Here is a 25,616-nt window from a genome sequence, read left to right on the forward strand (position 1 = left end):
TCTGGGAAGCTCTTTATTTCTCCTTCCATTTTAAATGATAGCCTTGCTGAGTAAAGAAGGCTTGGTTGGAGGTCCTTGCTTTCATCTCCTTGAATATTTTGTGCCAATCACTACTGGTCTGAAATGTTTCTGTTGAGAAATTATATGACAGTCCTATGGGAGGTTCCTTATAAGTAACTAACTGTTTTTCTCTTGTAGGTTTTAAGATTCTCCTTGTGTTTAGGCTTTGCCATTTTAATTATGATGTACCTTGTTGTGGGCCTCTTTGGGTCCATCTTGTTTGGGGCTGTCTGTGCTTTCTGGACTCCTGTGTCTTTTCCTTCACCAGGTTAGGCAAGTTTTCAATCATTATTTCTTCAAGTAGGTTCTTGATCCCTTCCTTACTTTCCTCTCCTTCTTGTATCCCTGTGATGTGGAAGTTGTTATGCTTCATGTTGTCCTAAAGGTCCCTTAAATGATCCTCATTGAAAAAGGTTTGTTTTGGTGCTCTGCTTAGTTTTTATCTACCTTGTCTTTTAAATCATTATTTTAATCCTGTGCTTCTTCTAACCTACTGTTTATTTCTTCCAGTGCATTATTTATTTCAGATATTGCATTCTTAATTTCTGACTGGTCCTTTCTTATGATTTCTAAGTCTTTTCTCACGCTGTTGAGCATCCTTATAGTCATTATTTTAAACTGTGATTTAAATCTTCTTAAATTCTTTATCTTCTTTATCTTTGATAAATTGCTTGCCTTCAATTCATTTAGTTCTTCTTCTGGAGAGTTCTTTCGTTCTTTCATTTGGGGTGTTTGTTTTCCCATTTTGGCTGCCTTTTTGTGTTTGTTTCTATGTATTAGGTTGGTCTGCAAAGACTCTTATGCAGACCGATGTCAAGACACCACCTTTAACTGGCTCTGTTACCTGTTTGGAGCTGTCAGTGATTCACAGCTTGTGGCTTCTTTTGCTGGGTCTGGGTGTGTGCAGAAAGAACCAGGCTGTGCTCCAAGACTGGCTTTTACCAGCACTGGGCCAGGGAGAGGGTCAATTAATGTCTCAGAGGTCCCACAGATTTGCCTTTGCCTGCAGGCTTTGTGTTAGGCTTAATCACTGAAGGTTCCTCCAACTGTACTCCTCAGCAGCTGAGCTTTAGTTCCACAGGGTGGGGCTATTGCTTCCACTCAGGCTGATGCTACTTGGAATGTGGTGCTCTGCCTAAGAAAGGCGGCCTTTGTAGTATGGGGAATAACTTAGCACAAGGATCCTCGCAGCTGTTCCTTTAGTTCTCTCCCCAGAGCCACCAGCTCCAGACTCTCTTCATGTGTCTCTAGTCCACTCTGCCCTCCTTGTGCTGGAGCCCAGGGTAAGTGGCTGGAAACAAAATATTGTGCACTGGCCCTTTAAGAGGCTCTCAGTCTCCAGCCATTTCTCCCTGGCAGAGAGAAACCCCTTTGCTCCCTTTGCTTTTCACAACTGGATGTTATCTGGGTTCTCTCCAGGTCTGGTGCTGTAAGATGGGAGCCCAGCTTGGGGTTTAGACCCCACATTTCTCAGGGGGAATCCCCTGGTAATTGAAATGTCTGTCCAAAACTCAGCTGCTACCCATGTGAGCCCAGCGGGCTCTCTTGAGCCTCCTCTGCACTCCCTACCAGTCACATTGTGGTCACAGTGGTTTCCTCTGTCTGTCTGTGGTTATAAGGCTTCTTTCCAGCTAGTGCTCAGTTGGTTATTCAGGATGCTTTCTCTACAATTTGGTTCTAATTCCAGATTCGTCCTGGGAGAAGGTTAAGTGTAGCTTCCACTTACTCCTCTGCCATCTTGGGTCTCCTGTTCCTGTAATTTCTATTGTTAGAAAGTCTTTGTAATCCAGGAGAAAGTGTTCGGTTTAAGGTATTTGTTAGTGCACTGATATATTTTTTACTTAGTTTGATGTTATCTGAGTTACTTAGCTTGATTAAATGCATTGTGAAGACTTTCATATTTTCCAATATTTTAAAATAGTTTAAGAGTTGGGCACTAATTAAAAGATGATAATAACACATTTTATTTAGTACTATTGCAGTAAGGGAGAAAGGCTTCAGTAAAACCAAGCTCAACTCCCAGTACAGCAAAGACAGCTGGGGATTAATTAATAGCAACCAAGGAGGTTAAGAGGGGCAGTGGATGGAAAATTACCAGAAGTACACAGCAAGTTTGGGGGAATTCTTGCTAAATTGATCTGACAGGATTGTTATAGGCAGATCAAGGATTTAGACGTCAAAAACAGGGGATTAGGAATTTAATTGGATATGAAGAATGGGGATTCTACCTAAAGTGATTTAGTAGGAAACTGAGCTCCACAGGCCAAGAACAGGGCTTAGGGCCCAGCCCTAGTAGAAAAGAGGGCTCAGAGAAAATTGTCTGAAGTTTGGTCAAGGGTTAAATTTTTGTCACAGCAATAGAAACACGCAGAGGAAACCAGCATAATTTTTTGAAAACCAAATATTACACTCCAAGCTACCATACTGATCTACCCCACAAGGAGCGTACTTCTCCAAGTTTCAGCAGCAGAACTAACTGGCTGAACTTCCAACTCTGGCGACATATTTATTTGGAGATTTTGTCCGCATTCTATAGAAGTGATAATTCTGAAGTCCTTAGCACCTGACGCTGAACTAAGGAAAGGGGCACTGTAACCATTATTCATGGAGTGCACACTAGGGACCCCAGATACTTCTACTTTTTCTACTCATTTTGATAACTCTGCGAGTGACTCTTCTGGGCTCCCTCTATTGCAGAAGAGGAAAGTGACGCACAGCTGAGGTTGTTAGCTCCTCGTCCCTGCCCCACGGATCAGGCACGTGAGGTACTAAGGAGAGGCTTCCTTAGGGTAAGTCGGGGTAAGGTCTCGGTACAGACCGTTCCGGCTGGACGGACCGCAAGGATACCTCTATGGACCGTTCTCGGAGCCAACGCCCCCACCCCGTTGGACTGCTGGAACCGACCCACTGTCCCTCCCAATCAGACTCGGGCACCTGAGCTACATCGCTCATTTCAGGTCTGCGCCTGCGCACTCCAGCGCCTGCGCACTCCAGCGCCTGCGCACTCCAGCGCCTGCGCACTCCAGCGCCTGCGCACTCCAGCGCCTGCGCACTCCAGCGCCTGCGCACTCCAGCGCCTGCGCACTCCAGCGCCTGCGCACTCCAGCGCCTGCGCACTCCAGTTACGCCTCCAGCGCTGGCGCTAAAGGCCCTGCAGCCTTGTGGGAAATGTAGTCCAGTGCCCTGGGGAGGTGCAGTGTCTGCATTGGCTTCTCCCGCAGGTTTTGGGCGCTGGGCGAGGGTGAGTGCGGAGCTGGGAGTGGACATGTTAGGGCTGGCCGGGTGGCGAGCACCAGGTGGAGGCAGGGGGGCCTGACCAGCCCTGATTGTCTGTAGGCGGTGGAGGGGCTAGGGCCGCGTCCGTCCTTCGGACCAGTGCGCAGCCGCTTACTTCGAGGGCTACACCTCCTGCCCCCAAGGCCGGGGGGCCGGGGAACGAGGGCTGAGCTGGGGCGGAGGAGGTGGGGGTAGAGGGCACCGAGACCGAGGGTCTCCGCACGCATGTAGTCCTTTCACTACTTGCCTCTGGAGCGGTGAGGGCGGTCCGCCAGTGAGGGACCCTCGGTTCCTCCCGCCGCTGGCTTTTCCCACTTGGCAGTCGGGGATGCTGGCCTGGGTGCGGGGCTCCAGACTCCAGCCCCTGCCCTTTGTGTAAACAGCACCTCAGTGCTTGCTGCTGATTTCCGATTCTGAGGGGTGCGGTGTGGGCTCGCCTTGACCCGTTTCACCGATGAATGCCAACTTTGTGCAGGTTCTCTGACTCGGGGAATCCTTTCCTTTTCTTTCCTTTAATTTTTTTAAAAGCATTTTTCCCCTTTCTTATAACAATAACAAAAAATTCACTGTAGAACTAGAAAATTCAGTGGGCAAAAAGGAAAAAATTATTTGCATGTCGGAGTGTATATGTATATGAATGTATTCTTTTGTCCATTTGTTTTTAAAAGTGAGTTATAAATACATTTGGTAAGGGATTTAAAATGCACAAATTTTAAGCTTCATGTTTTTTTTTTTAAAAACTAAATGATTTTATCCATGTAAGTAACACTAAGTTAACATGGAGAATAAACTTTAAAAACAATATTTTGAAAACATCTGCTTATACCAATTCCTAAAAACTGCTAAGTTGTAATTTTAATGAGTGCGAGGAAAAGTGTGTCTCTGCCATATTTAATAATTCTTTAGCCATTTGTGTTCTCAGGTTTTATTCTGTTTTGTTCTGAGTATTATGAACAATATAGGCCACTTGGGTACATATATCTTTGCATTCTTGTCTCATTCTATAAATCTCTTCAAGTGAAATTTCTGGGCTCTACTATAAGACTTTTGATACCTCTTGTTGTATTCTGTCCAGAAAGATAGTAATTTATAAAATTTGCAATATAATAGTGCCTGAATGACCCATACCAAACCTGGTTTACTTACTATTCTCTAATTTTCTGAGAGGTGCAAGTGATAGGGTTGTTCAGATACACATTTTGAATACTAATGAATATTTTTATGCTATTTGCATTTTGTTTTAAATGTGTTCATCTGATATGCCAGTGTGTTTCTTTACTCTGCAGAAATGTCACATTTTTATATGGTTAGACATGAAAACCCTGCCTTCATGTTTGGGCCTCTGGCATCATGCCATCTAGTCCATTATGATGATCACAGAAATGCTCATTTGTATTTTCTTCTAGTTCTTTAGTTGCATTTTATGTGCAAATTCTTCTTTTCCAAATGGTAAGCCCTTGTGCCAAATTATTAGATAATTCATCCTTTCTTCAATGACATGAAGTTCACGTTTTTAATATCCTGAATTCTAATATATAATTTTTCTGAACTATTTGTGTTGGCAGGATATTAATTTGTTCCATGAACTCTTTTTCCCCTTTAGACACTATCATCCATGAGGATAGAGAGATTACCCTCTACTCTCCTGGGTGGTACCTGTTTGCAGCTGTATTCACCCCTTCCCACCCACAGGTAGTTGCAGGGCCAGGGCTTCTCAGGGAACACAAGAAGTCACATCTCTGCCAGGTACAGTCACAATGATTGCACATCAGTCTGCTACTTTGAACAGGTGCCTGGTACACGGCAGGTGGTCAACAATATCTGGTGAATGAGTGATTCTACCATTCAGTAACACTGTGCTCTAATTATAGTAGCTTCATAATATCTGATGGGCAAGTTCTTGTTCACCACTGTTCCCTTTCAGAAATTTTCTGGCTGTTGTTATGCAACACAACTTTAAAAAAAATCACCTTTTTCATAATTAACTTTAAAATATTATTAGTTTGGTGTAATTTGTATGTCTCTTGGATTGGTATATATATTCCAAATAAGCTTAGTAAAATCAACTTACTAAAAATCATACCTTTGTTTATGTAGATCATGTACACATGTTATTTGCTTTATCTGTAGGTATTTTATTTTTGGTTGTTGATGAAGTCTCCTTTCTCATGGCTTTTCTTTCCGTCAGCTCTGCCTCCTCCTCCTGCCCATCCCTTAGGAAGGACCCCACAGGAAGGAAGGAGAAGGCAATGGCTGCTGGGCTGCTACCATGGGGAGCTCAGGTGAGTTCGTTTTTCAGTCTCTGACCTCTCCCTCATTTCTCACCTCTGTGCTGCAGGTGGGCTTCATTGCAAGACAGGGCTGTTGCGATCTCTGAGTGTGGGCTATTTTCTGAGTGTGGGCTATTTTCTGAGTGTGGGCTATTTTCTGAGTGTGGGCTATTTTCCACAAAGCTCTCCCTTCCGTTTCACTCAGCTCTGTTCTCAGCTGTCACTTCCTCATTCGGCTGGTCAGTTGAGCTCTTCGTGCTGTTCAAGTGTCAGAAAAGGAACAGGCATCGTGTGAGAGATGGTCCTGGTACTTGCAGGGCTAGGGCCTCTCTGGGAACACAAAAAGTCACATCTCTACCAGGTGCAGTCATGGTGACTGCATGTGAATCTGATCGTAAGAACAGGTGTGGTTGGCACACAGCATGTCAGTGTTCCAAGACCTGGGGAGGGAGAAGACCAGTGTGGCAGCCAGGAGAAGTCCCAGGGTTGAGTACGGGTAATGGGAGAGGATATGCTGTAATGCAGTCAGAATGGCCCAAGTTTCAATCCTGACCACCACTTAATAACTGTATTTTCATGGGCAAGTGACTTGAGTTCCCCTAAAGCATTAGTTCCTCATGGTGATGATAGAAGTAACAGATTAACTGAGTATTTGCTATATATTTGACATTGGTAAGAATTTCACATGGCATATTCCATTTACTAATACCTACTTCATACATTTTTTGAAAGTTCAGGTGAAGTAACGTAAGTAAAAAGTTCCCAGCATGGTTTCTAGGATGTTGAAGCAATAGATGGGTGGAGGCACCCTTAGCACCATTGCAGCCAAGAGCTCGGTGTTTAGAGTTTAGAGGTGGAGTGGAACATAGCCTTGACTGGTAGTGAGGAGTCAGATGCATGGTTTGGGGTCAGGTGCCGGGAAGGAGGAATTTGTATGTCGGTGAGGTGGTAGGTGTGGAGTGGCAGGAGTTTTGATAAGGGAGTTGTCATAGAACTTTTCCAGGGAGAAGCGGTGTCCATTCACTGGAGGAAATCAGGGAGCAAAGACGGTGAGGAGAGGCGCTTTCAGCTGTTCTGCCCTCATTGCTTTAAAATAAAAACTGCTAGTTTTTACTAGAACCTGGAGTTACTGCTTCTCTGGAAAGGAACTCAGACATCAGGGGGACTTGGCCCAAGAGATCCTACATTTTATTTAATGTTTCTTTGTGTGTTTTTTTTTTAAGGTTAGGCTGACTTCACTGGTCTGCAGTCCTGAGGGACTCCTGGTCTTCTCTGTACTCATGAGATCATGTGTGAGGCTTCTCTTACATGTGCCGCTTGTCTGTTCACCGCAGGAGCCAGTTTTAAGAAGGCTTCTTGAAGACAAGTATTAACTGATGTGATTTCTGTTTGTATTACTTTCTCTCTCTGATATCATCAAGCTCAGTTATAAAAGGCAACATAACTAACTAAAATGGGTGTTAGAGAAAGGAAGTTTCTAGAAGAGGGAGAGCATTCAGAAGATTTTGGTTGATGAAGGTTATAGTTTCATTGTCACTGGCCTTGGTTTTATGTAGTTAAAACAGTGTTATTGAAGTTTTAAAATCTGCTTTATTTCAGGTATAATTTATATAAAATAACCCATTTTGAGCTTATACTTCATTGAGTTTTGACAAATATATCTCTTGTCTCCTTAGTCTCCCTTAATCTGGAACAGTTCCTCAGTTGTTGTCATTGGTGACTTTAACACTTTTTTTTTTGTAATCCTCACCCGAGGATGTGTTTGTTTATTGATTTTAGAGAGAGAGAGACAGGAACATCCATTAGTTGCCTCCTGTACATGCCATGACTGGGATCGAACCTGCATCCTAGGTATGTGCCCCGACTGGGGATCAGACCCGAGGTGGTATGGGACGACGCTCCAACCACCCGAGCCACCTGGCCAGGGCACCTCAACACTTTTGAAGAGCGCAGTAATTGACCTGGGATACATTGGTGCAACATTAGAGCTGTTTTCCTTTCTTCATCTTTCCTCCTATTTTTAACTGGTGATGTGACTATGAATTGTTCAAGTATTTGCCTATAAGTTATGTATGTATTTCTCACCTTAGGACATTTTTTCATTGCTTTTAGAGAAAGGGAGAAAGTAAGAGAAGGTGATTGGTTGCCTGCTCATATACGCTCAGATGGGATCCAGTCCACGACCTTTAGGTCTACCAGATGCCACTCCAACTGGGCCACACTGGCCAGAGCAAATATCTTCTTTTTCTGAATATAAATATTGGGCATATAGTTGTAAAAATATTTTTACAGCTATAAAATATACTTCTAAGCCCAGGATAACTATGGTTGTATATTTTTCTACTTCTTTTAAATACCTTTCTTACATCTTTTGCCCGTTTTTGTATTGGGTTGTTTATATGTAAAAAAAAGCCTTTTTTATAATGTGGGTATTAATCCTTTGTCATAAATTGCCAATATTGTTCTGTCATTTTTCTTTTAAATTTGTTTATAACATCTTCTGCTACAAATAAGGTTTGAAGTTTCATTCAGTTAAACTTTCCTTTTTCTCTCTTTGGCTTTGGAATCTTGTATGAAAGGCTTTTTCCACCCTAAGATTACATATAAATATATTTCAATGCTTTCTGTTTGTTTTATCATTTTTTTTAAGATTTTATTTATTTATTTTTAAAGAGGGAAGGGAGGGAGAAAGAGAGAGACAGAGAAACATCAGTGTGCAGTTGCTGGGGGTCATGGCCTGCAACCCAGGCATGTACCCTGACTGGGAATCGAACCTGTGACTCTATGTTTTATCATTTTACATTTACATCCTCGCTAGCTGGAATTCACTGTACATAATGTGAGGTTGGAACCTAACTTTAACCTAGTGAGGTGAGGCATTCATCCTCCACCCTTTCATTAAACAGATATCTAGCACCTGCTCACCAGTGTTTTGGATGCTGGGAAGATAGCAATGAATGAGCCAGGAGAGGTCCCTCTCTTTTAGACCTTCTGGAAGGGGGAGGCAGCAATGAAAAGGAGACATTCCTGAAGACATGGTTAAGCTGTGCTGGCCACACAGCAGGGTGGCATGGTCAAGGGTGACATGGTGGCTGGGGACTGGTTAGCCTGGCTGAGGGCAGAGCTGGAGTGGCATCTGTTTCTGCTATAGTACCATGGCTACTCTCTTTGTTTAGAATTCATTTTCTTATTTCACAAAGCAAATCTCCTTTTGTTTTTCTCTTCAAAATTTTGTTTACTGTACTATTCTTACACATTTATCCTTACAGTTGAATTTTATTAATTGTCAAGCTTTATTAACTTCATCAAATTCTAAAAGTAACTGTTAAAAACAAAAATATGCAATTTTGATTTGCAGTCCATTAAATCTATGTTAATTTGAGGAAGAGTACCATCTTTACAATGTTTATTCTTCCTACTGAGTAAAAAGTTATCCTTCATGTTACTGAGATCTTCATTATGGCTTCTATTAACTTTGATCGTAAGGATCTTACATATTCTTATTAAGTGTATTTTCCCATGTTTAATTTTTTTGTTGTTGCTATTGTGATTGTTATTTAGCCATGATTGGGATTTTGCAAAAAAAGAAAAAAAATAGATTGCTAAGAATTCTGACGGCAGTTTGCTGCTGTGGTGCCTCAAACTACACACTTGTATCTTCTTTATAAATTATACTTTCATCATTTAAAGTATCCCTATTTATTTCATTTGATACTCCACCTTTTTAAAGAATAACACTGTACAAAGGTCTGGGTTTTAGGTTACGTGAATGAGGTAAAGTCATGAAGCTGCTTTTTTTTTTTAAGCACCATGAGTCAGCTGGGCTTCATGTACAGCTGGGAGAAACTGACCCAGACCAAGTGGAAAGGAGAAAAGGAAAAACTGCCTTGGTGGATCAACAACAGATACATTTTATGAACAATAAAGGATTAACAACATAGTTTTTGAACGGTATTGTCAGGTTTCACTTTCTCCTTTAAGATGCCTTTTTGTGCTTCCCTAAACCAGTGTTCCTGAGCCCGTGGCCAGCACGGGCCCACAGGACAGGTCATGGTCAATAAAAGACAAGCTTCGGGTCCTCTAAGGGCTCTGCACTCAGGGCACGAGAGTCTGGGGAAGAGAAAAAGACAGTCCATTTGAGTCTGAATTTGGGCTTTTAATCTTGCCTGCTATATTTGGCTAACAAGGCAGTTGACTAAAAAAGTGGATTAATTTTTGGAGAGAGAATGCCATATTTCTGATCTCTATCTTTTCTCACAAACCAGGGCTTCCTGTTTTGTTTCCACATATATTCTGCCTTATCTGATACTTCTGTGTTCTCCCTGCCTATTTTTCATTTGCAGTTGCCTGCTATATCTTGTCTTAACAACCCCCCCTTTTATTTTAATTTTTTGGTTTGTGTTTTAGATCTGTCTCTTACACATGCCATATAACGATTTTCAACCAATTTTAGAGTTTTTGTCTTCTAAGATAGAAAGCCAACCCATTTACGTATGAGGATTTTTTTGCGGTTACTTAATGTTTCTGGTTATTATGCTTGCTTGTTTCTTTTTGTTAACAAAATATGTTTAGGCTATAATAACAAATAGAATGTTTATTTGAGCAAAGGAGGGATTGCAGCCTAGGGTACTCTGCATTTCATGTGACAGTCATAGCAGTGCTTAGTCCCTCTGATTTTCTTCATCTCACCTCTTCCTTCCTTTACATTTGTTGAATTGATGATTTTTCTTGGTTCCTTTTTTCCTTCTTAAAGTGGAAATTCTGATGTGTATTTATATCCACTATAGTAGCTACTTTTTTCTTGATAATATTTGTCAGTGCTTTTTAACATTTTTTATTTTGATCTATTGTTTAAATAAATATTCAGAGAAAACAATGAGGTGGGAAGAAAGATAACAACCCTTGTTCCTCAGTGCTGACATTGTCTCTGGAGTTCGTAGCCAGTTGGACGTAAACTATACAGGTCGAAGTTGGTTTTATCCCATCTCTGGTCTCTCTCATTCTTTTTCCTCACTGCACTTCTCCCCTTTGCCCATTTACGTACTGCAGTATTCTCTGTCAGTAAATGAAAACCTTTTCTATTATTTTATTTCCATTACTTATTTTCTGAAGTCTTGTTTCTCCTCTTTTTCACACCTGGCTGCTTCTGATTTCTAACCTTCCATTTATTCTTTTATCTACTACAGGGTGACTCCTGCCTTTACCACTTGGCTGCAATTAGCTCATTTTCAAGTCAGCAGCTCTCTTTTAAGTTGTCATGCTGTTTGAACCACTCCCTCTCCTTGAAACTCTCTTTCTTCACCTGTTGATCCTGAATCTCCCTTCCAGTCTGGCTCTCACTCTCTTGCTTGCCGGAGGTGCTAGCATTCTGTTCTTGGCCTTCTTCTCATCCTACAAGCACCAGAAGTCAGGTGGCCTTGTGTTTGAGTCCCAGCTGTGTGACCTTGGAGAGGTTATGTAACCTTGATCAGATTCCTCATCTATGAAATGACTGGTTTCTCCTTGTATTAGTCAGGGTTCTCCATAGAAATAGAGCCTATAGGATATGTGTGACTATGTGGAAAGAGGTTATGAGGAGTTGGCTCATGCAGTTATGGAGGCTGAAAAGTCCCCATGATCTGCCATCCACAGACTCACGAGAGCCAGTGCTGTAGTTCCGCTGTAAACCCGGAAGCCTGTGGTCCCAGGGACCCACAGTGTAAGTCCTGGTCTGAACCTGAAGACTCACAAACTGGGGACACTGGTGTCTGAGACAGCAGATGTGGCCGTCTCAACACAAGCAGAGAGAAAATTCATCCTTCCCCATCTTTCTGTCCTCTTTGGGCCATCTCACTGTCTCTGGTGAGGACTGATCATCTTTCCTCGGCCTGCCCATTCGAAGCCAAGTTCCCTCACAGAAACAGCCATAAGTACTGCTTTACCAGCTACCTGGGCACACCATAGCCCCATCAAGTGGTCCTAAAATGAACCATCACACTTGGTAAACACACCGAATGCTTATGGTGGTTTTTTAAAACTGTATTTTATTGATTGTGCTATTACAGTTGTCCCATTACCCCCCCTTCATTCCCTTCCACCCTGCACACCCTCTTCCACCCAAATTACCCTACTTTAGTTCATGTCCTTGTGTCATAAGTTCTTTAGCTTCTACATTTCCCATTCTACTCTTGCTCTCCCCCTGTCTATTTTCTACCTACCATCTATGCTACTTGTTCTCTGTACCTTTTCCCCCCTCTCCCCCTCCCACTCCCCTGTTGGTAACCTTCCATTTGATCTCCATTTCTGTGGTTCTGTTCCTCTTCTAGTTGTTTGCTTAATTTGCTTTTGTTTTTGTTTTAGGTGTGGTTGTTAATAATTGTGAGTTTGCTGTCATTTTACTGTACATATTTTTTATCTTCTTTTTCTTAGATAAATCCCTTTAACATTTCATATAATAAGGGCTTGGTGATGATGAACTCCTTTAACTTGAACTTATCTGAGAAGCACTTTATCTGCCCTTTCATTCTAAATGAAAGCTTTGCTGGATAGAGTAATCTTGGATGTAGGTCCTTGCCTTTCATGACTTGGAATACTTCTTTCCAGCCCCTTCTTGCCTGTAAGATCTCTTTTTAGAAATCAGCTGACAGTCTGATGGGAACTCCTTTGTAGGTAAAGGTCTCCTTATCTCTCGCTGCTTCTAGGATTCTCTCCTTCATTTTAATCTTGGCTAATGTAATGATGAGTCGCCTTGGTGTGTTCCTCCTTGGGTCCAACTTCTTGGGGACTCTCTGAGCCTCCTGGACTTCCTGGAAGTCTATTTCCTTTGCCAGATTGGGGAAGTTCTCCTTTATTATTTGTTCAAATAACTTTTCCTCTTGTTGCTCTTCCTCTTCCCCTTCTGGTACGTCTATAATTCAGATGTTGGAATGTTTAACGATGTTCTGGAGTTTCCTAAGCCTCTCTTCATGTTTGTGAATTCTTGTTTCTCCATTGTTTTCTGTTTGATAGTTTCTTTCTTCCTTCTGGTCCACTCTATTGATTTGCGTCCCAATTTTGTTTCCATAACTATTGGTCCCCTGTGCGTTTTCCTTCATTTCTCTTACCGTAGCCTTCATTTTTTCATCTAATTTGTAACCCAATTCAACCAATTCTGTGAGCATCCTGATCACCAGTGCTTTGAACTGTGCATCTGATAGGTTGGCTATCTCTTGGTCGCTTAAAAGTATTAACTCTGGGGCTTTCATTTGTACTTCAGTTTGAGCTTTTTTTTTTTTTTAATCTGGTTGCACTTGTTACGTAGTGAGGGGCAGAGCCTTAGGTGTTCTCCAGGGCAGGGCAACTCAGTCACTGGGTTGTGACGCCCTATGTGGGGGCGGGGTCCAAGAGGAAACTATGGTGCTTGCTCCGCTGTTGGATTTCAGTCCCTTCCACCACTTCCCCCAAGCCAACTGAGCCTTTCTGGTGCTAATTCCTGTGTGGATGGGCCTGTGTATATTCCAGGACCCCGTGGGTCTCTCCAACGAACTCTCCTGTGAAGTTGGGAGTCTCTCCCTGTGCTTCAACCCCCACAGGTGTTTTCAATCAGTGCCCCGAGACTCTATTTCCCATCATTGGGACCCTGGGTGCCTTGCTTCACAATCACTGCCTTGCTGGGTCTGCCAGTTGCCACCCCACGCCCGGGGTCTACCAGCCACTGCCTGTGCGCCCAGGATCTGCCCGCTGCGGTCTTGTGTGCCCAGGATGCCTTGCACGCCCAGTCCCACAGCTCTTCGTGCTCTGACCCCTCTCCACCCCGGCTCTGCCTCTCCTACCGGTCTGGCTGAATGTGTGTATTTTAACTCCTTGGTTGTCTGACTTCCATACAGTTCAGTTTTCTGCCAGTTCTGGTTGTTATTCTGTTTTTAAATTGTTGTTGTCCCTATCTTGGTTGTGTGAGGAGGCACAGTGTGTCTACCTACGCCTCCATCTTGGCCAGAAGTGCTTATGGTATTTTATTTCCAAGCCTAAGGGCTAGAGAACAAGGTTGAAATGGGCATATAAATCTGAAATGCCATTCAAGTCAAGCTGCTTTTTTTGGTTCTCTCATAGACCAACCTGTCCAGATTTGTGCTGTTTGCATGCTTTTCCCTAATAACTGGGATTCCTACCTCTATTGTAAGGGCTGCAGTTCCATGTGCTGTCTTGGCATCTTTGAGCCTTACTGGGCTTCAGAGACGTACCAGGAGTTCCCCTGCTCTCGCTGAATACACCCCCTCCACCTGCAGGGTTCCCCACCCAGCTAGTGTTCCTGTCGGCCCCATCAGGGGCACTTTCCCAGTCTTCAACCTAATGGGTTTCATCTCCCAACCCATGAAATTGTCCCAGTAATCATATCTTCCCCTGGTAACCAAAGGTCACCTCACCCTTTGTCATTGTCAAGCCTGCCTTCCACCTCCCTGCTGGTTCATGGCTCCTGAGCGCATCTGTGTGGTGTGTAGTATCTTCTTCCTTGGGCTGTTGGGAGTCTCCTCTGCCCAGGCCAGGCATGGGTGCTTAGTCATCCAGTGCTGTCTAGGGTGGGAACCCCTCTTCCCATGGGGTGGATGGGAAGCCATCAGGACAGTGGTGACTGGAGTGGCCTTGGTGCCATCCCCATGACTCCTTGTACCTCTGCTCCTTGTCCTTATGTGCCAGAGCACTTTCTGTTTGTCTTCATAATGTTGCAGATGTTTAGTTTCTTTTGGAGAATGACATGTTTTTTCCTCACACAGATCTCTATCCTGTCCCTTCCGAGACTGCTTGTTTTTACTTGCTCAGAGGGTTTTGTTGGCATAATCCTGTATTGAGCTGGACTTTGTAGTTTCAGGAGTCAGCGACACTCAAGGATGTGTGTGGATTTCACTTGGGAAGAGTGGATTCATCTAGCCTGTGCTCCGAGGAAGTTGTGTGGGAACGGGACACCGGAGAACTATAGGAGTGTGCTCTTCCTGGGTGAGGACTAACCCCTGTACCTCACCTTCCCCCACCTTGATTGACCTCTTGTACAACCTGGGAGATTCATGCATTTAGACTAGAAATCCTGTGTACTGTGGGGCATTGTTTTAGGGTAGCTGCTTGGTGTCCTGTCTTTCCAGATGAAAGGTCTTTTTTTGTAGAGAATTGGAAAATGGGAAATGCAGCAGCCCACCTCCCTTTGATTCAGAAGCCCTGAAGGGGAAGGAATAAGGACTTGTGTTGAAAGTGGCTTTTATACTCAGTTCAGAACACAAGTTTAGTGTCTTTCTTCCTGAGCAGGGCATCACCTTTCCAAACCAGATGTGATTTCTCAGTTGGAGTGAGAAGGACTGAGCCTGATGCAAAAGAGCTTCCAGGGGCGTCTCTGTAGGTAAAGTATCAGTCTTGTTACTTGAGTGTGTCACTGGGGAAGAAGTCACGCCAGAGATCGCTGGGTGCCTTGGGGAGACCTGCATGTTCAACGTGTGTTCTCTTGAACGTCTCCCATGATCGGTGCCACGCCTCCTCCCTGGTGTGGTATGTCCTTGCCTTGGTGACACTGTGTGGGGTAAATGAGTGTTGCACTGCCTGGGACATCCCAGAAAGGAAGTAAATATTAGTGATTGCTTCCCATTTCTTTCTCACTCTGCTTTATTCTCTTTGTTCTCTGGCATGGGTCTGTCTTAGCCATAACCTGTATCTATAGCTTCCTTTCCCGGATAACTTAACATTTTTCTTTCTCTGCATTGTATCAGTGCTTTAGGGTCTTTATTTAAAGACCAATGAAAATGACTTCAGCTGTGTTTTTTTGTTTTTTTTTTACCAGTAATGTTACATTTTTCTACATTTTCATTCTCATTTCAAAGTTTGTAATCTGCATCAACTGCCTATTCAATCTCATTCTCCTCTAAAAACTTAATACTTAATCTTTATTATCTGGTTTCTAATCCCCTTCACAACTAAAATGTCTCTTTCAGATGTTATTACTGACTTTCTGTGAAAAAGTGTTCTACACCTTTATATGTGCTCTGCTCAGTGCGAAAGTGTTGGTCACCACTTCTTTTTATACATGTTTAAAATTATGAGATAAGCAAGTAATTTTTGATCTCTGGTTAGTGTATGCTTACGGATATATAATGCAATAAAAAAAAGTCAGTGAAAGAACATATTGATAGGAAAGAAAATAATCTAATGAACATTGTTTCTGATTTCCAGTAAGCTTTCTAAGGAATGGGATTCTAGAAGAATCACTGGTCAAAGGATACTACATTTTTAGGGCCCTTGCTACATATGGCACAGCTTTGGATACTGTGCTTTTTAATGCTAATTTATTAGGTATAAAATGATCCCTTCATGAGCATTAATTGCCTTTATTACAGATCTGTGTGGATTTGATTACTATTGCTATTTGTACTTATTCTTAATATAAATAACCTATTTATTCAACGGTTGTTTTTTGAGCATTACGCCCTGTTCATAGCACTGCAGATACAGCAGTAACCAAAACAGGCAGTTTCTCTGTGGAGCTTATAGCCCTAGTGAGGGAGACAGTAAATTACTAAAGGAAAACAGCAGGGAGGGGGAAGGGGCAGAAGGGGGGGTGGGGGTGGGGGCAGTGGGGGACAGGAAATGAGTATTACAGAGTCATGGTGCTGGGGGAAGAGAGCAGCATCAGGAACTGCAAGTGTTAACAGTGCTGTGTGTATATATCTATATATATAGATATATATAAAATATTTATAATATATGTATTTATTATATTTATATAATATCTATATTTATTTCAAGGAGGCCTTTCCTCTGAGGTGACTGATGGGCCCCAAGGGGGCACTCTAGGCACAGGGGACAGCAGGTACAAAGACCTGCCTGTAGGGGTTGCATGGTGTTGTTTGAAGGGAAGAGTGTAGGGAGATGTGAAGATTTTCCTAAACTTTCTTCTGTGAAAAAATTTATTTCTACTGTCTTTTTTTTTTTAATTTCTGTGAGCCTTCTCATTCTCTGAGTGTTCCTTTTTTTATTGGGTTGGCCAAAAAGTTTTAGTATGATGGCTCTAGTGCTTAGTTGTCTTTAACTTCATTTGAAACAATTTTGTTAGATTGTACTGTGACAGCTGTCATATCAGCCTGCATTAAAAAAAACTTACCAAAATTGGTGAATTTTTGTGCAGCCATTTTAATACCAAAGATGGAAGAAGATACACATTTTCAGTGTATTATGTTTTATTATTTCAAGAAAGGTTATATCCAGTGCAACTGAAATGCAAAAAAAAAGATTTGCGCAGCGTATGGAGAAGGTACTGTAGCTGATGGAATGTGCCAAAAGTGGTTTGTGAAGTTTCTTGGTACTATTGACATTTTGGTCAAATAACTCTCTGCTATAGGGCAGTCTTACCCATTGGAAGATGTTTAACAGCACCCTTGGCCTGTACCCACTAGAAACCAGTAACAGGAGATAGCCAACAGACTCAAAATAGACAAATCAGCAAAGTGATTGGTGAAAATGAAAAGTGTCTTTTATTTTGTGGAGAAAGCCATATGGACTTTTTGGCTAACTCAATAAATAGCTGTCTATTTTTATGCATTCATTAACTTGTCTGTATGAAGATATTTAAATTATTTGGGTTTGTGTGTTTAGCATTTTTTCCCTTGCTCCCTACATTTTGGTGGGTTTATATAGGCTTTTTTGAGTATTCCACTGTCATTTTGGTGGTTTTTCTGGACACAGCAGAGGCAAACACATGTATTCTTGATACCTTGTTTTCTTCTCCCATTTCTTTACCTGTCTTCAGACTTCTCCATTGGGCTAGATCCTACAGATTCTTCACTTGTTTGTGACTGCATTTCACTCTATTTTCCTTATCTCTTTGAAAATCTGCACAGCAACTAGTGTGTAGGCTCACTGAGTTGTCATGAGTGAGCTTACTTCTCTTTATAACCTCTACCTACCACAGTTCCTGCCAGAGGTGTTTACTATATGTTTGTTGAGTGACTACTGAATGACATCCAGTAGAATTTTTAGAAATCAGGTGAAAAGACAGATTTGAGAGTTATATGTGTGACATATCAATTTGTCCTGTTAATTATCAGGAAGGGTAAATGATAGGGCAAAGCAATGAGGATGAAACCCCAAAGAACAATAATGTTTGGCTGGGAGCCACGGATGCTCCAGCAAAGGTGACAAAGAATGGTCAAAGGAGGAGGGAATTTTGGGAGAGCTGGGCCAAGGAAGAAAGAGAAGTAGAGGGTGAGTATACCAGTGCCGAGAGGGAAAGAGAGGTGGTCCGTGACCCTGGGAGGAGCACTTCTGGTGTGAGGGAGGCATGCTTTGGTTGAGAGCAGACTATTGTTTTCAACAAGGTTAGTTTTAAGGAAAGGGAAGAAAGGGCAAGATCTGAAAGAAGTCATAGGCAGGGTGCCTCTGGTTTGTTTCCACCCAGGAGGAGACTTGACTGTATTTACAAGAGCAGAGGTATGTGTTACAAAGGAGACACTGAGTGTGTGGAGCAGGACATGCGATGATGTGCAAACTGCAGATCTTCCTTCCAGATTTTCTTCCATGTTCTTGTTGGATTAAGCCACAGTTTCATCGCACTGTGCTGTCCAAAACCGAGACAAGAAAACATTGCTTGAGTGCTACACTTGGCTCTTGCCTGGCCATCATCTGATGTGTTCCTCACAACATTCCGTGGGGTAGGTATCTCAGCCCCTTTCTCAGGGGAAGACATAAACTCAGAGAGGCAAAATCACACGCCAGAATCTGAACACAGGCTGTTTTGCTTTGTATGTTTTTGTTTTGGAGTTTAACACTAAAAAAAAAAATCATTATTTTCTTTCCTTATCTTGCTACAACTTCTTAGTTCCTAGTATATTTAGTAAAAGTAGGCTACACCCTGGCCTAATATTCTTTTTAGATGATTGTTTTCTGTTCCTGTGCTAGTTTTCATGTGTACAGTTGTTGAATGCTTCATTAGATTTTGCTATTTTATCAAAGGTGGGTACAAAATGTAAATTTAGAAGTGCTATTTTTGGAGACAGTATTATCACTAGTAAACTAGTTAATGTTGAAATAAAGATGGAAATTATTAGTAATGTAGAAAACAGTAAATTTTTAGCTTTCAGTCAGTGGTTGTTAGACTTAAATCAGTTGAGGTTCAGTATTGAAGGAAACAAAAGTTAAGAATATGTATAAAATGTTAGAAATCTATTATCAAACATTATACCTAAAAAATAAGGTGCAATTAGAGTCTATAACATTTAAAGCTCTCCAGGAAGCTACTGTTAACTACCACTGCACCCAGAAACCTGTTGTTTGTGTTTCATACATAATTTTGTAACATCCTCAGAGATGTACTGGATTACTATGTGTATGTGTGTGTGTACACAACACAGAGAATTTATATCCTGTTACAGAGACCCTGTCTACCTCATGCTAACATGAACCTCACTAATGTTTAGTAGACACATGTCTTTGCTTCCATTAATAGGAAAACTGATGTAAAAGACTAAAAATGTAGCAGTGTCCAAAAGCTTGTTCATCCTTGCCCAGGGTGACCAGCCCTGCCCCTGAGGCATCCACACTGCATGTCCTATGTCTGGGTTGCTTTCCTTTCAGTAGGCCTGCGATTCCTCCTCAGCCCCTAAAGTCCTTGCTTCAGTCACTTTTTCAACCCTAACCCTAATCCTAACCTTTGTGCAAATTGAATACTTAATATTTTAGGTCTGTTTTAAGAGTGCTGTAATCACTGAATCTTTCATACATAAGAAAGTGCTTTGGTTTTCTCTGTACAACTGTAGAGTACTGGCCAAGTTTAATTCCTGAGTCACATAAGCCAGTTTTTAAAAAATTTTTAGGTAATTGATTTTTTAATTAGGGAGCAGGTCTTCAGAATTAACTTTTGAATTAGGTCTCTAAATTTCATGAAGATAAAATGAATCTTACTACTAAGTTTTCTGTAGTAGATCATGATGTTTAAACTTAAAATGATTAATATTTTCCAACACAGAAAATATTTTGTTCTTCTCGTTTTTTAAAATGTTATATATGAATGAGAATGTGTAAAACATATATTATTTAATGAAATCTGACATAACTCTTCCAATATAAATGCTATAAATATTAACTGATTCTTGTTCTTACCTCAACACTGTGAGATAGGTACCATTTAACAGGTGAGAAAACTGAAATACAGATGTGTTAGGTAACCTGCCCAAGGTCACACAGCTAACAATGATGAAGCTGAAATTTGAGCCAGCTAGTATGGCTCCAGAGTTATTATCTTAACCATTATGCCATACTGCTGCTGCTTACAGGTAATAATGTTAAAGGCTAATGAATGCCTAGGACCCTGATAAGAAACAGAATATTACTGGTATCCTTGCCATGCTTTTGTGTGCTCCTCATTCACACACTCTCACCTCTCTCCCTTGGATGTAACCACTATTCTCACTTATGATCATTCTCTTCCCTTTTTGTTAAAGTATTGCCATTCATAAATGAACTTGTAAGCAGTGTGTTAGTTTTAATCAGTTTTTAAACTTTATTTAAGTGGACTCTGTATACATTTATTTTTCTCTAACTTTGTTTAAATTATTCATATTGACATGTGTAGCATTAGTTTATTAACTTTAGTCTTAGTTTAGGCTCTTATGACGGAATATCATAGCTAGGTGGCTTAAAAATCAAACATTTAATTTCTCACTTTTCCAGAGCCTGTAAGTGTGAGATCAGGGTGCTTGCGTGGTTGGGTTGTTGGTGTGGGCCTTCATCCTGGTTCATGGACAGCTGCCTTCCTGCTGTGTTCTCACATGCTAGAGAGCAGAGAGACAGGAAGCAAGTTCTCCCATCTCTTCTTATGAGGGCACAAATCCCATCACTAGGGCTCCACCCTCATGACCTAATGACCTCCCAAAGGCCCCACCTCCTAATACTATCCCATTTGGAATTTGGCTTCAACATAGGAATTTTCGGGAGACCAAAATATGAAGTTCATAACATTTACTGTTGTTAATTATTCCATTGTATAAATGTTTGACAATTTAGTTATCCATTCTATCATTGATGGATATTTGTATTTCTGATTTTTTGCTATTGTACAATGCTACTTTTAAAATTATGAATTATGGAATAACTTTGCAAGTTAGATTTACCTAGATGTGTGCACCTAACAGTGGTCTTCCTTTTCTTCAGTACCTATTTGTCTTTTGCTCATTTTTCTAGTTTAGTGTTCCATAGACATTGTTTTCCAAATCTAGGTTCTAGTTTATTGGTCATTGTTACAGATATATTTTCCAAGTATGCAACTTTTTAAAAACTTTTGTCTTTTGATTTTTATGCTGCTTTTTTCCTTCTCATTCTGTTATTTTAAAGATTTACTTAACCCTCTATAATTCAGGGGTGTCCAACCTGCAGCCCACATGCCGCATGTGGCTCAGGACAGCTATGTATGTGGCCCAACACAAAGTTGTAAATTTACTTAAAACATTATGAGATTTTTTTGTGATTATGTGTCACAGTGTATTCAATTGTGGCCCAAAAAAACTTCTTCCAGCATGGCCCAGAGATGTCAAAAGGTTGGACACCCTGCTGAGTCTACATAGTTTCCAAACTTGGTATTTTCTGTGTATCATTCATGTTTGGATGGAGGTAATTCTGTCTGGACTTTATATTTCTCTAACAATGTGAATGAATCATGGGTGACACTTGAAACATTCTCAGAGACTTCAGTTGGATATGACAGTGAAGTGGGGCAAGTGAACACCTCTAATTCATGTGTTGCCTGTTATCTTCATGTTTGATTGGCTAGGTCCTCTCTGTGGTAAGTTGGTGTGTATGTTTTGGAAGTGGAATCTGCTCGGCTTTCCATTTTTTTGTCTTTTTTTATGTAAGCAGGTCAGGTTGTAAGGAGGAGGTCCAGTTTATTGGTGCCCCTTGTTTCACAGTAAAGCCTCCTGCCCACTGGCCTTTGGTCTGTTGCTTCACCACTGATATCTGCTCTGTTGACTTTGATCAAAATTGACAGGCATATTCTCAGATTCTAGTTCCTGTCCTCTACCTCTCATTGCCTCCATGCCATTTTTGTCTGGGATAAAAAGATGGGATCTGAGAAAATAAAGTTTGAGTGGCTACAAGGTTCTTCCTTTAGTCCCCTCTGCAGTTCAACACTCTCCCTTGCTTGCCCTCACCACTAATTCTAAACTTTAAGGAATAGGTATTTAGGAAAACGTAGGGCCCTTTAGGGTTCTCTTAACCTTTGTGAGAAAATTATAGTCTGCTTGAAATTTTGGGTTGTGTTATCCTCCCTTGAGAGTTTGAGTTTCAAGTATGTTCTAGACAACTTTGTTCCCAAAGGGCAGATTATTCCTTATCAGATTATTCTTATCCTCATTTTATATCTGAAAACTCAGATGTAGAGAAACAAGTAACTAGTTAAGATGGTAAATATTCATTGCCAGGGTTTCAACCTATTTGTTTGACTCCAGAACTGGCAATCTTCACTGTCTCACAATGTGATCTTTTTGAAGATTTAGTATTAGAATTATAGGTGGGAAGAAGTGGCTGGTAGGAACACTAGGTACAACATTGCAGGGCTTTCCGATCTGCTCTTCCAATCCCAGTTCTTCTGTATATTTTCCTTTAGTTCCGTCTTCATTATTTATCCTTGTCCAGTGGTCAGTGACTTCAGTGTCTGTCCCTTCTGCATGGGCTCACTCTTTTCTCATCTTTGAAAGCTCTCAAATGTGCCATATATTCTCAATTTTGTTCTCATTTTTACCTTATAGTGTTCAGTCTCCCAGCCCAGAAACCAACGTGCATTTGAATTTTTTATGTTTTACAGACTGGGAGACAAGACTTGAAACCAAAAGGACAAGTCCAAAGCCCAACATTACCGAAGATTTATCCTATCTGGTAACAATGGAAAAGAAAGGTCTCTGGCATTCTTCTTTAGGGGAGACCTGGGAACCTGATAATTGGTTAGAGGGGCAACAGAAAAACCCAGATAGACATCTGGGTGAAGTGGCAATTACCCATAAGGAAACCCTCACTGAGAGGAGGGTATGTAGAGGTAATGAATTTGGAAGATGTTCCAGTCAGGGTTCAATCATTGATATACAACAAAGTATTCCTATGGGAAAAAGGTCCTGTTATCAGAATTCACATGGAAAAGATATTAAACAAAATTCTGAATTAGTTAAGATTCAAAGAATGCTGATAGGAAAGAAAATCTATGAATGTAATGAATGTGGGAAAGCCTTCAGCCAGAGCTCATCCCTTCTTAAGCACCAGAGGATTCATACTGGGGAGAAACCATATAAGTGTAATGTATGTGGGAAGCACTTCATTGAACGTTCCTCCCTTACTATACATCAAAGAATTCATACTGGAGAGAAACCCTACAAATGTAATGAGTGTGGGAAAACCTTCAGTCAAAGCATGAACCTTACTGTTCATCAAAGAACTCATACTGGAGAAAAACCCTATCAGTGTAAAGAGTGTGGAAAAGCTTTCCGTAAGAATTCATCCCTTATTCAACATGAAAGGATTCATACTGGTGAGAAACCCTACAAATGTAATGAGTGTGGGAAAGCTTTTACCCAAAGTATGAATCTCACAGTGCATCAAAGAACTCATACAGGAGAAAAACCCTATGAATGTAATGAATGTGGGAAGTCTTTCAGTCAAAGTATGCATCTTATTGTACATCAGAGAAGTCATACTGGAGAGAAACCCTATGAGTGTAGTGAATGTGGAAAAGCCTTTAGTAAGAGCTCAACTCTTACCCTGCATCAACGAAATCACACTGGAGAAAAACCCTACAAATGTAACAAATGTGGGAAATGCTTTAGCCAAAGTACATACCTTATAGAACATCAGAGACTTCATTCTGGAGTAAAACCTTTTGAATGTAATCAGTGTGGAAAAGCTTTCAGTAAGAATTCATCTCTTACTCAGCATCGGAGGATTCATACTGGAGAGAAGCCTTATGAGTGTGTTGTATGTGGAAAGCATTTCACTGGGCGATCATCCCTTACTGTACATAGGGTTATTCATACTGGAGAGAAACCTTACAAATGCAATGAGTGTGGAAAGGCCTTCAGCCAGAGTGCATACCTTATTGAGCATCAAAGAATTCATACTGGTGAGAAACCCTATGAATGTGATCAGTGTGGCAAAGCCTTTATTAAGAATTCGTCCCTTACAGTACATCAGAGAACTCATACAGGAGAGAAACCCTATCAGTGTAATGAATGTGGGAAAGCTTTCAGTCGGAGTACAAACCTTACACGACATCAGAGAACTCATACGTGAGGAAAGTTTTCATCAGGCCCTTTACCATGGTTAACTTTTCAGTGATAATCAGATAAGTCATATAATGTAGAAATTGAATAAATGTGAAGATTTGGGGAATATTTTGGTTGACATATATTATACCATGTCAAATGATACAGACCACTGCAGAGAAACCTTAAAAAAGTGGAAAATCTTGATTCAGAAAGAACTTTGTATCAGAAGGTTTAATGTTCTAAAGAACATGCTGAAGATAAGTTCCGTTATATCATACTACAGATTCTCCTTTGGTTATCAGAGACTTCACAGTGGAGAAGAAATGTGAGAGTGCTTAACTGGACAGCTGAAAGACATGGAATGTACTCTGATCTGTCACTAACATGGACAAGTCACCTACTCTTACCAGGTCACAATGTCCGTATTTGGTAAATGAGGGATTTTGGATTTAGAAGGTCTTCAGGATCCCTGTGAGCTCTACAAAGCAACAAACCTATAAATATAAGGAATGCTGGGACATCCTTAATCTTTCACCATGTTATATGTTATTAGATGCCCCTGTTTTACAACCTGGTTTCCCTTGATGTTGTGAGTTAAAATTCTCTACCTCTACCAAATCTTTTTATTCCTCCATGCTCTTCCTTCTCCCTGCATTATTTTCTCCCCTAAAATACAGGCTGGTTGCTAACAGATGATGGGATAACTGTACAAATTTTAATGCAACAGCATGCTGTTTTGAGTTCTCAACAGTCATTAAATTGTTAAATAAGCTAATTATTTAGAAAATAAAATTTAAATATAGTGTTTACATAGGATTCAAATACATATCTTTGTATCATACTGTACTGAAATGGAAAGGAGAATAGGCTAAACACTAATAGACATGAAAATCTGACATATTAAGAAAGTCTTTGTAACTCAAAGCATATTCAGAACAATCTTATGGAGATTGTATAATTCTATAGATATGATAGTAGAAAAACTTTTATTTATTTCACATACATTTAATAAGTGCTAAACATGTGCTAAGATGATTAGAAAATCAAAGAATGTGCTGTAGCCCTGGCTGGTATGTCTCAGTGGTTGAATGCCAGCCTGTGAACCAAAGAGTTGCAGGTTTGATTCCTAGTCAGGGCACATGCCTGGGTTGCGGGCCAGGTCCCCGGTAGGGGTGTGCAAGAGGCAACCACACACTGATGTTTCTCCCTCTCTCCCTCCCTTCCCCTCTCTAAAAATTAAATAAATACAATCTTTTAAAAAAAGAATATGACATATTCTTGCTTTCTAAAGTTTAAACTGAGAAAATGGTAGTGGGATAGGGAAGGCAAAATTCAAGCAAAAATGATACAATCTAGATAATGTGGTTAACTGATTAAATGTGAGCACTTGAATTTTTTATTTGGATATATAGGTGTGCCATAATTAAAAATATTAAGTTGACCAATTTTGTGGGGCAATGATGAGTTCAGTCTGTGGGCATTTTGATGAATCTGTGGATATCCAAGTGAACATTCCCAATAGGCCATAGAATAAACAGTAGGGCAGTGATTTGAGGGTGCTCTAAGAGTACAGTAGTCCCCACCCTTATTTGCAGTTTGCTTTCCATGGTTTCAGTTACCCATAGTCAACTTAGGGTCCCAAAATATGAAATGGAAAATTTCAGAAATAAACAATTCATGTTTTAAATTGTGCACTGTTCTGAGTAGAGTGATGAACTCATACTATCCCACTACATTGCCACCACACTCCCTGTCATCATGTAGCCATTGTATCTTG

The 25,616-nt window shown here is 41.0% G+C and overlaps 1 protein-coding gene across 11 annotated transcripts; it reads left to right on the top strand.

Moving 5' to 3' along the window:
* Positions 1-3,230: 3,230 nt before the first annotated feature.
* Positions 3,231-25,616, top strand: ZFP2 (ZFP2 zinc finger protein). 11 transcript variants are annotated; one of them, XM_045850592.1, is made up of 8 exons: positions 3,496-3,811; positions 4,940-5,082; positions 5,525-5,618; positions 7,386-7,457; positions 14,425-14,555; positions 14,859-14,949; positions 17,995-18,247; positions 22,393-25,616. In XM_045850592.1, exon 8 carries the CDS (start codon positions 22,470-22,472, stop codon positions 23,862-23,864), a length of 1,395 nt encoding a protein of 464 aa, XP_045706548.1. In that variant the 5' UTR covers positions 3,496-3,811; positions 4,940-5,082; positions 5,525-5,618; positions 7,386-7,457; positions 14,425-14,555; positions 14,859-14,949; positions 17,995-18,247; positions 22,393-22,469; the 3' UTR covers positions 23,865-25,616. The 11 variants fall into 11 exon arrangements, with proteins under 11 accessions (XP_045706541.1, XP_045706549.1, XP_045706545.1 ...); XM_045850593.1 differs by lacking the exons at positions 3,496-3,811; positions 4,940-5,082 and adding an exon at positions 3,259-3,301; XM_045850588.1 differs by lacking the exon at positions 7,386-7,457.

The sequence above is a fragment of the Phyllostomus hastatus genome, unplaced genomic scaffold (genome assembly GCF_019186645.2).
Source record: "Phyllostomus hastatus isolate PE091 unplaced genomic scaffold, TTU_PhHast_1.1 phas_contig_81, whole genome shotgun sequence".
Lineage (NCBI taxonomy): Eukaryota > Metazoa > Chordata > Mammalia > Chiroptera > Phyllostomidae > Phyllostomus > Phyllostomus hastatus.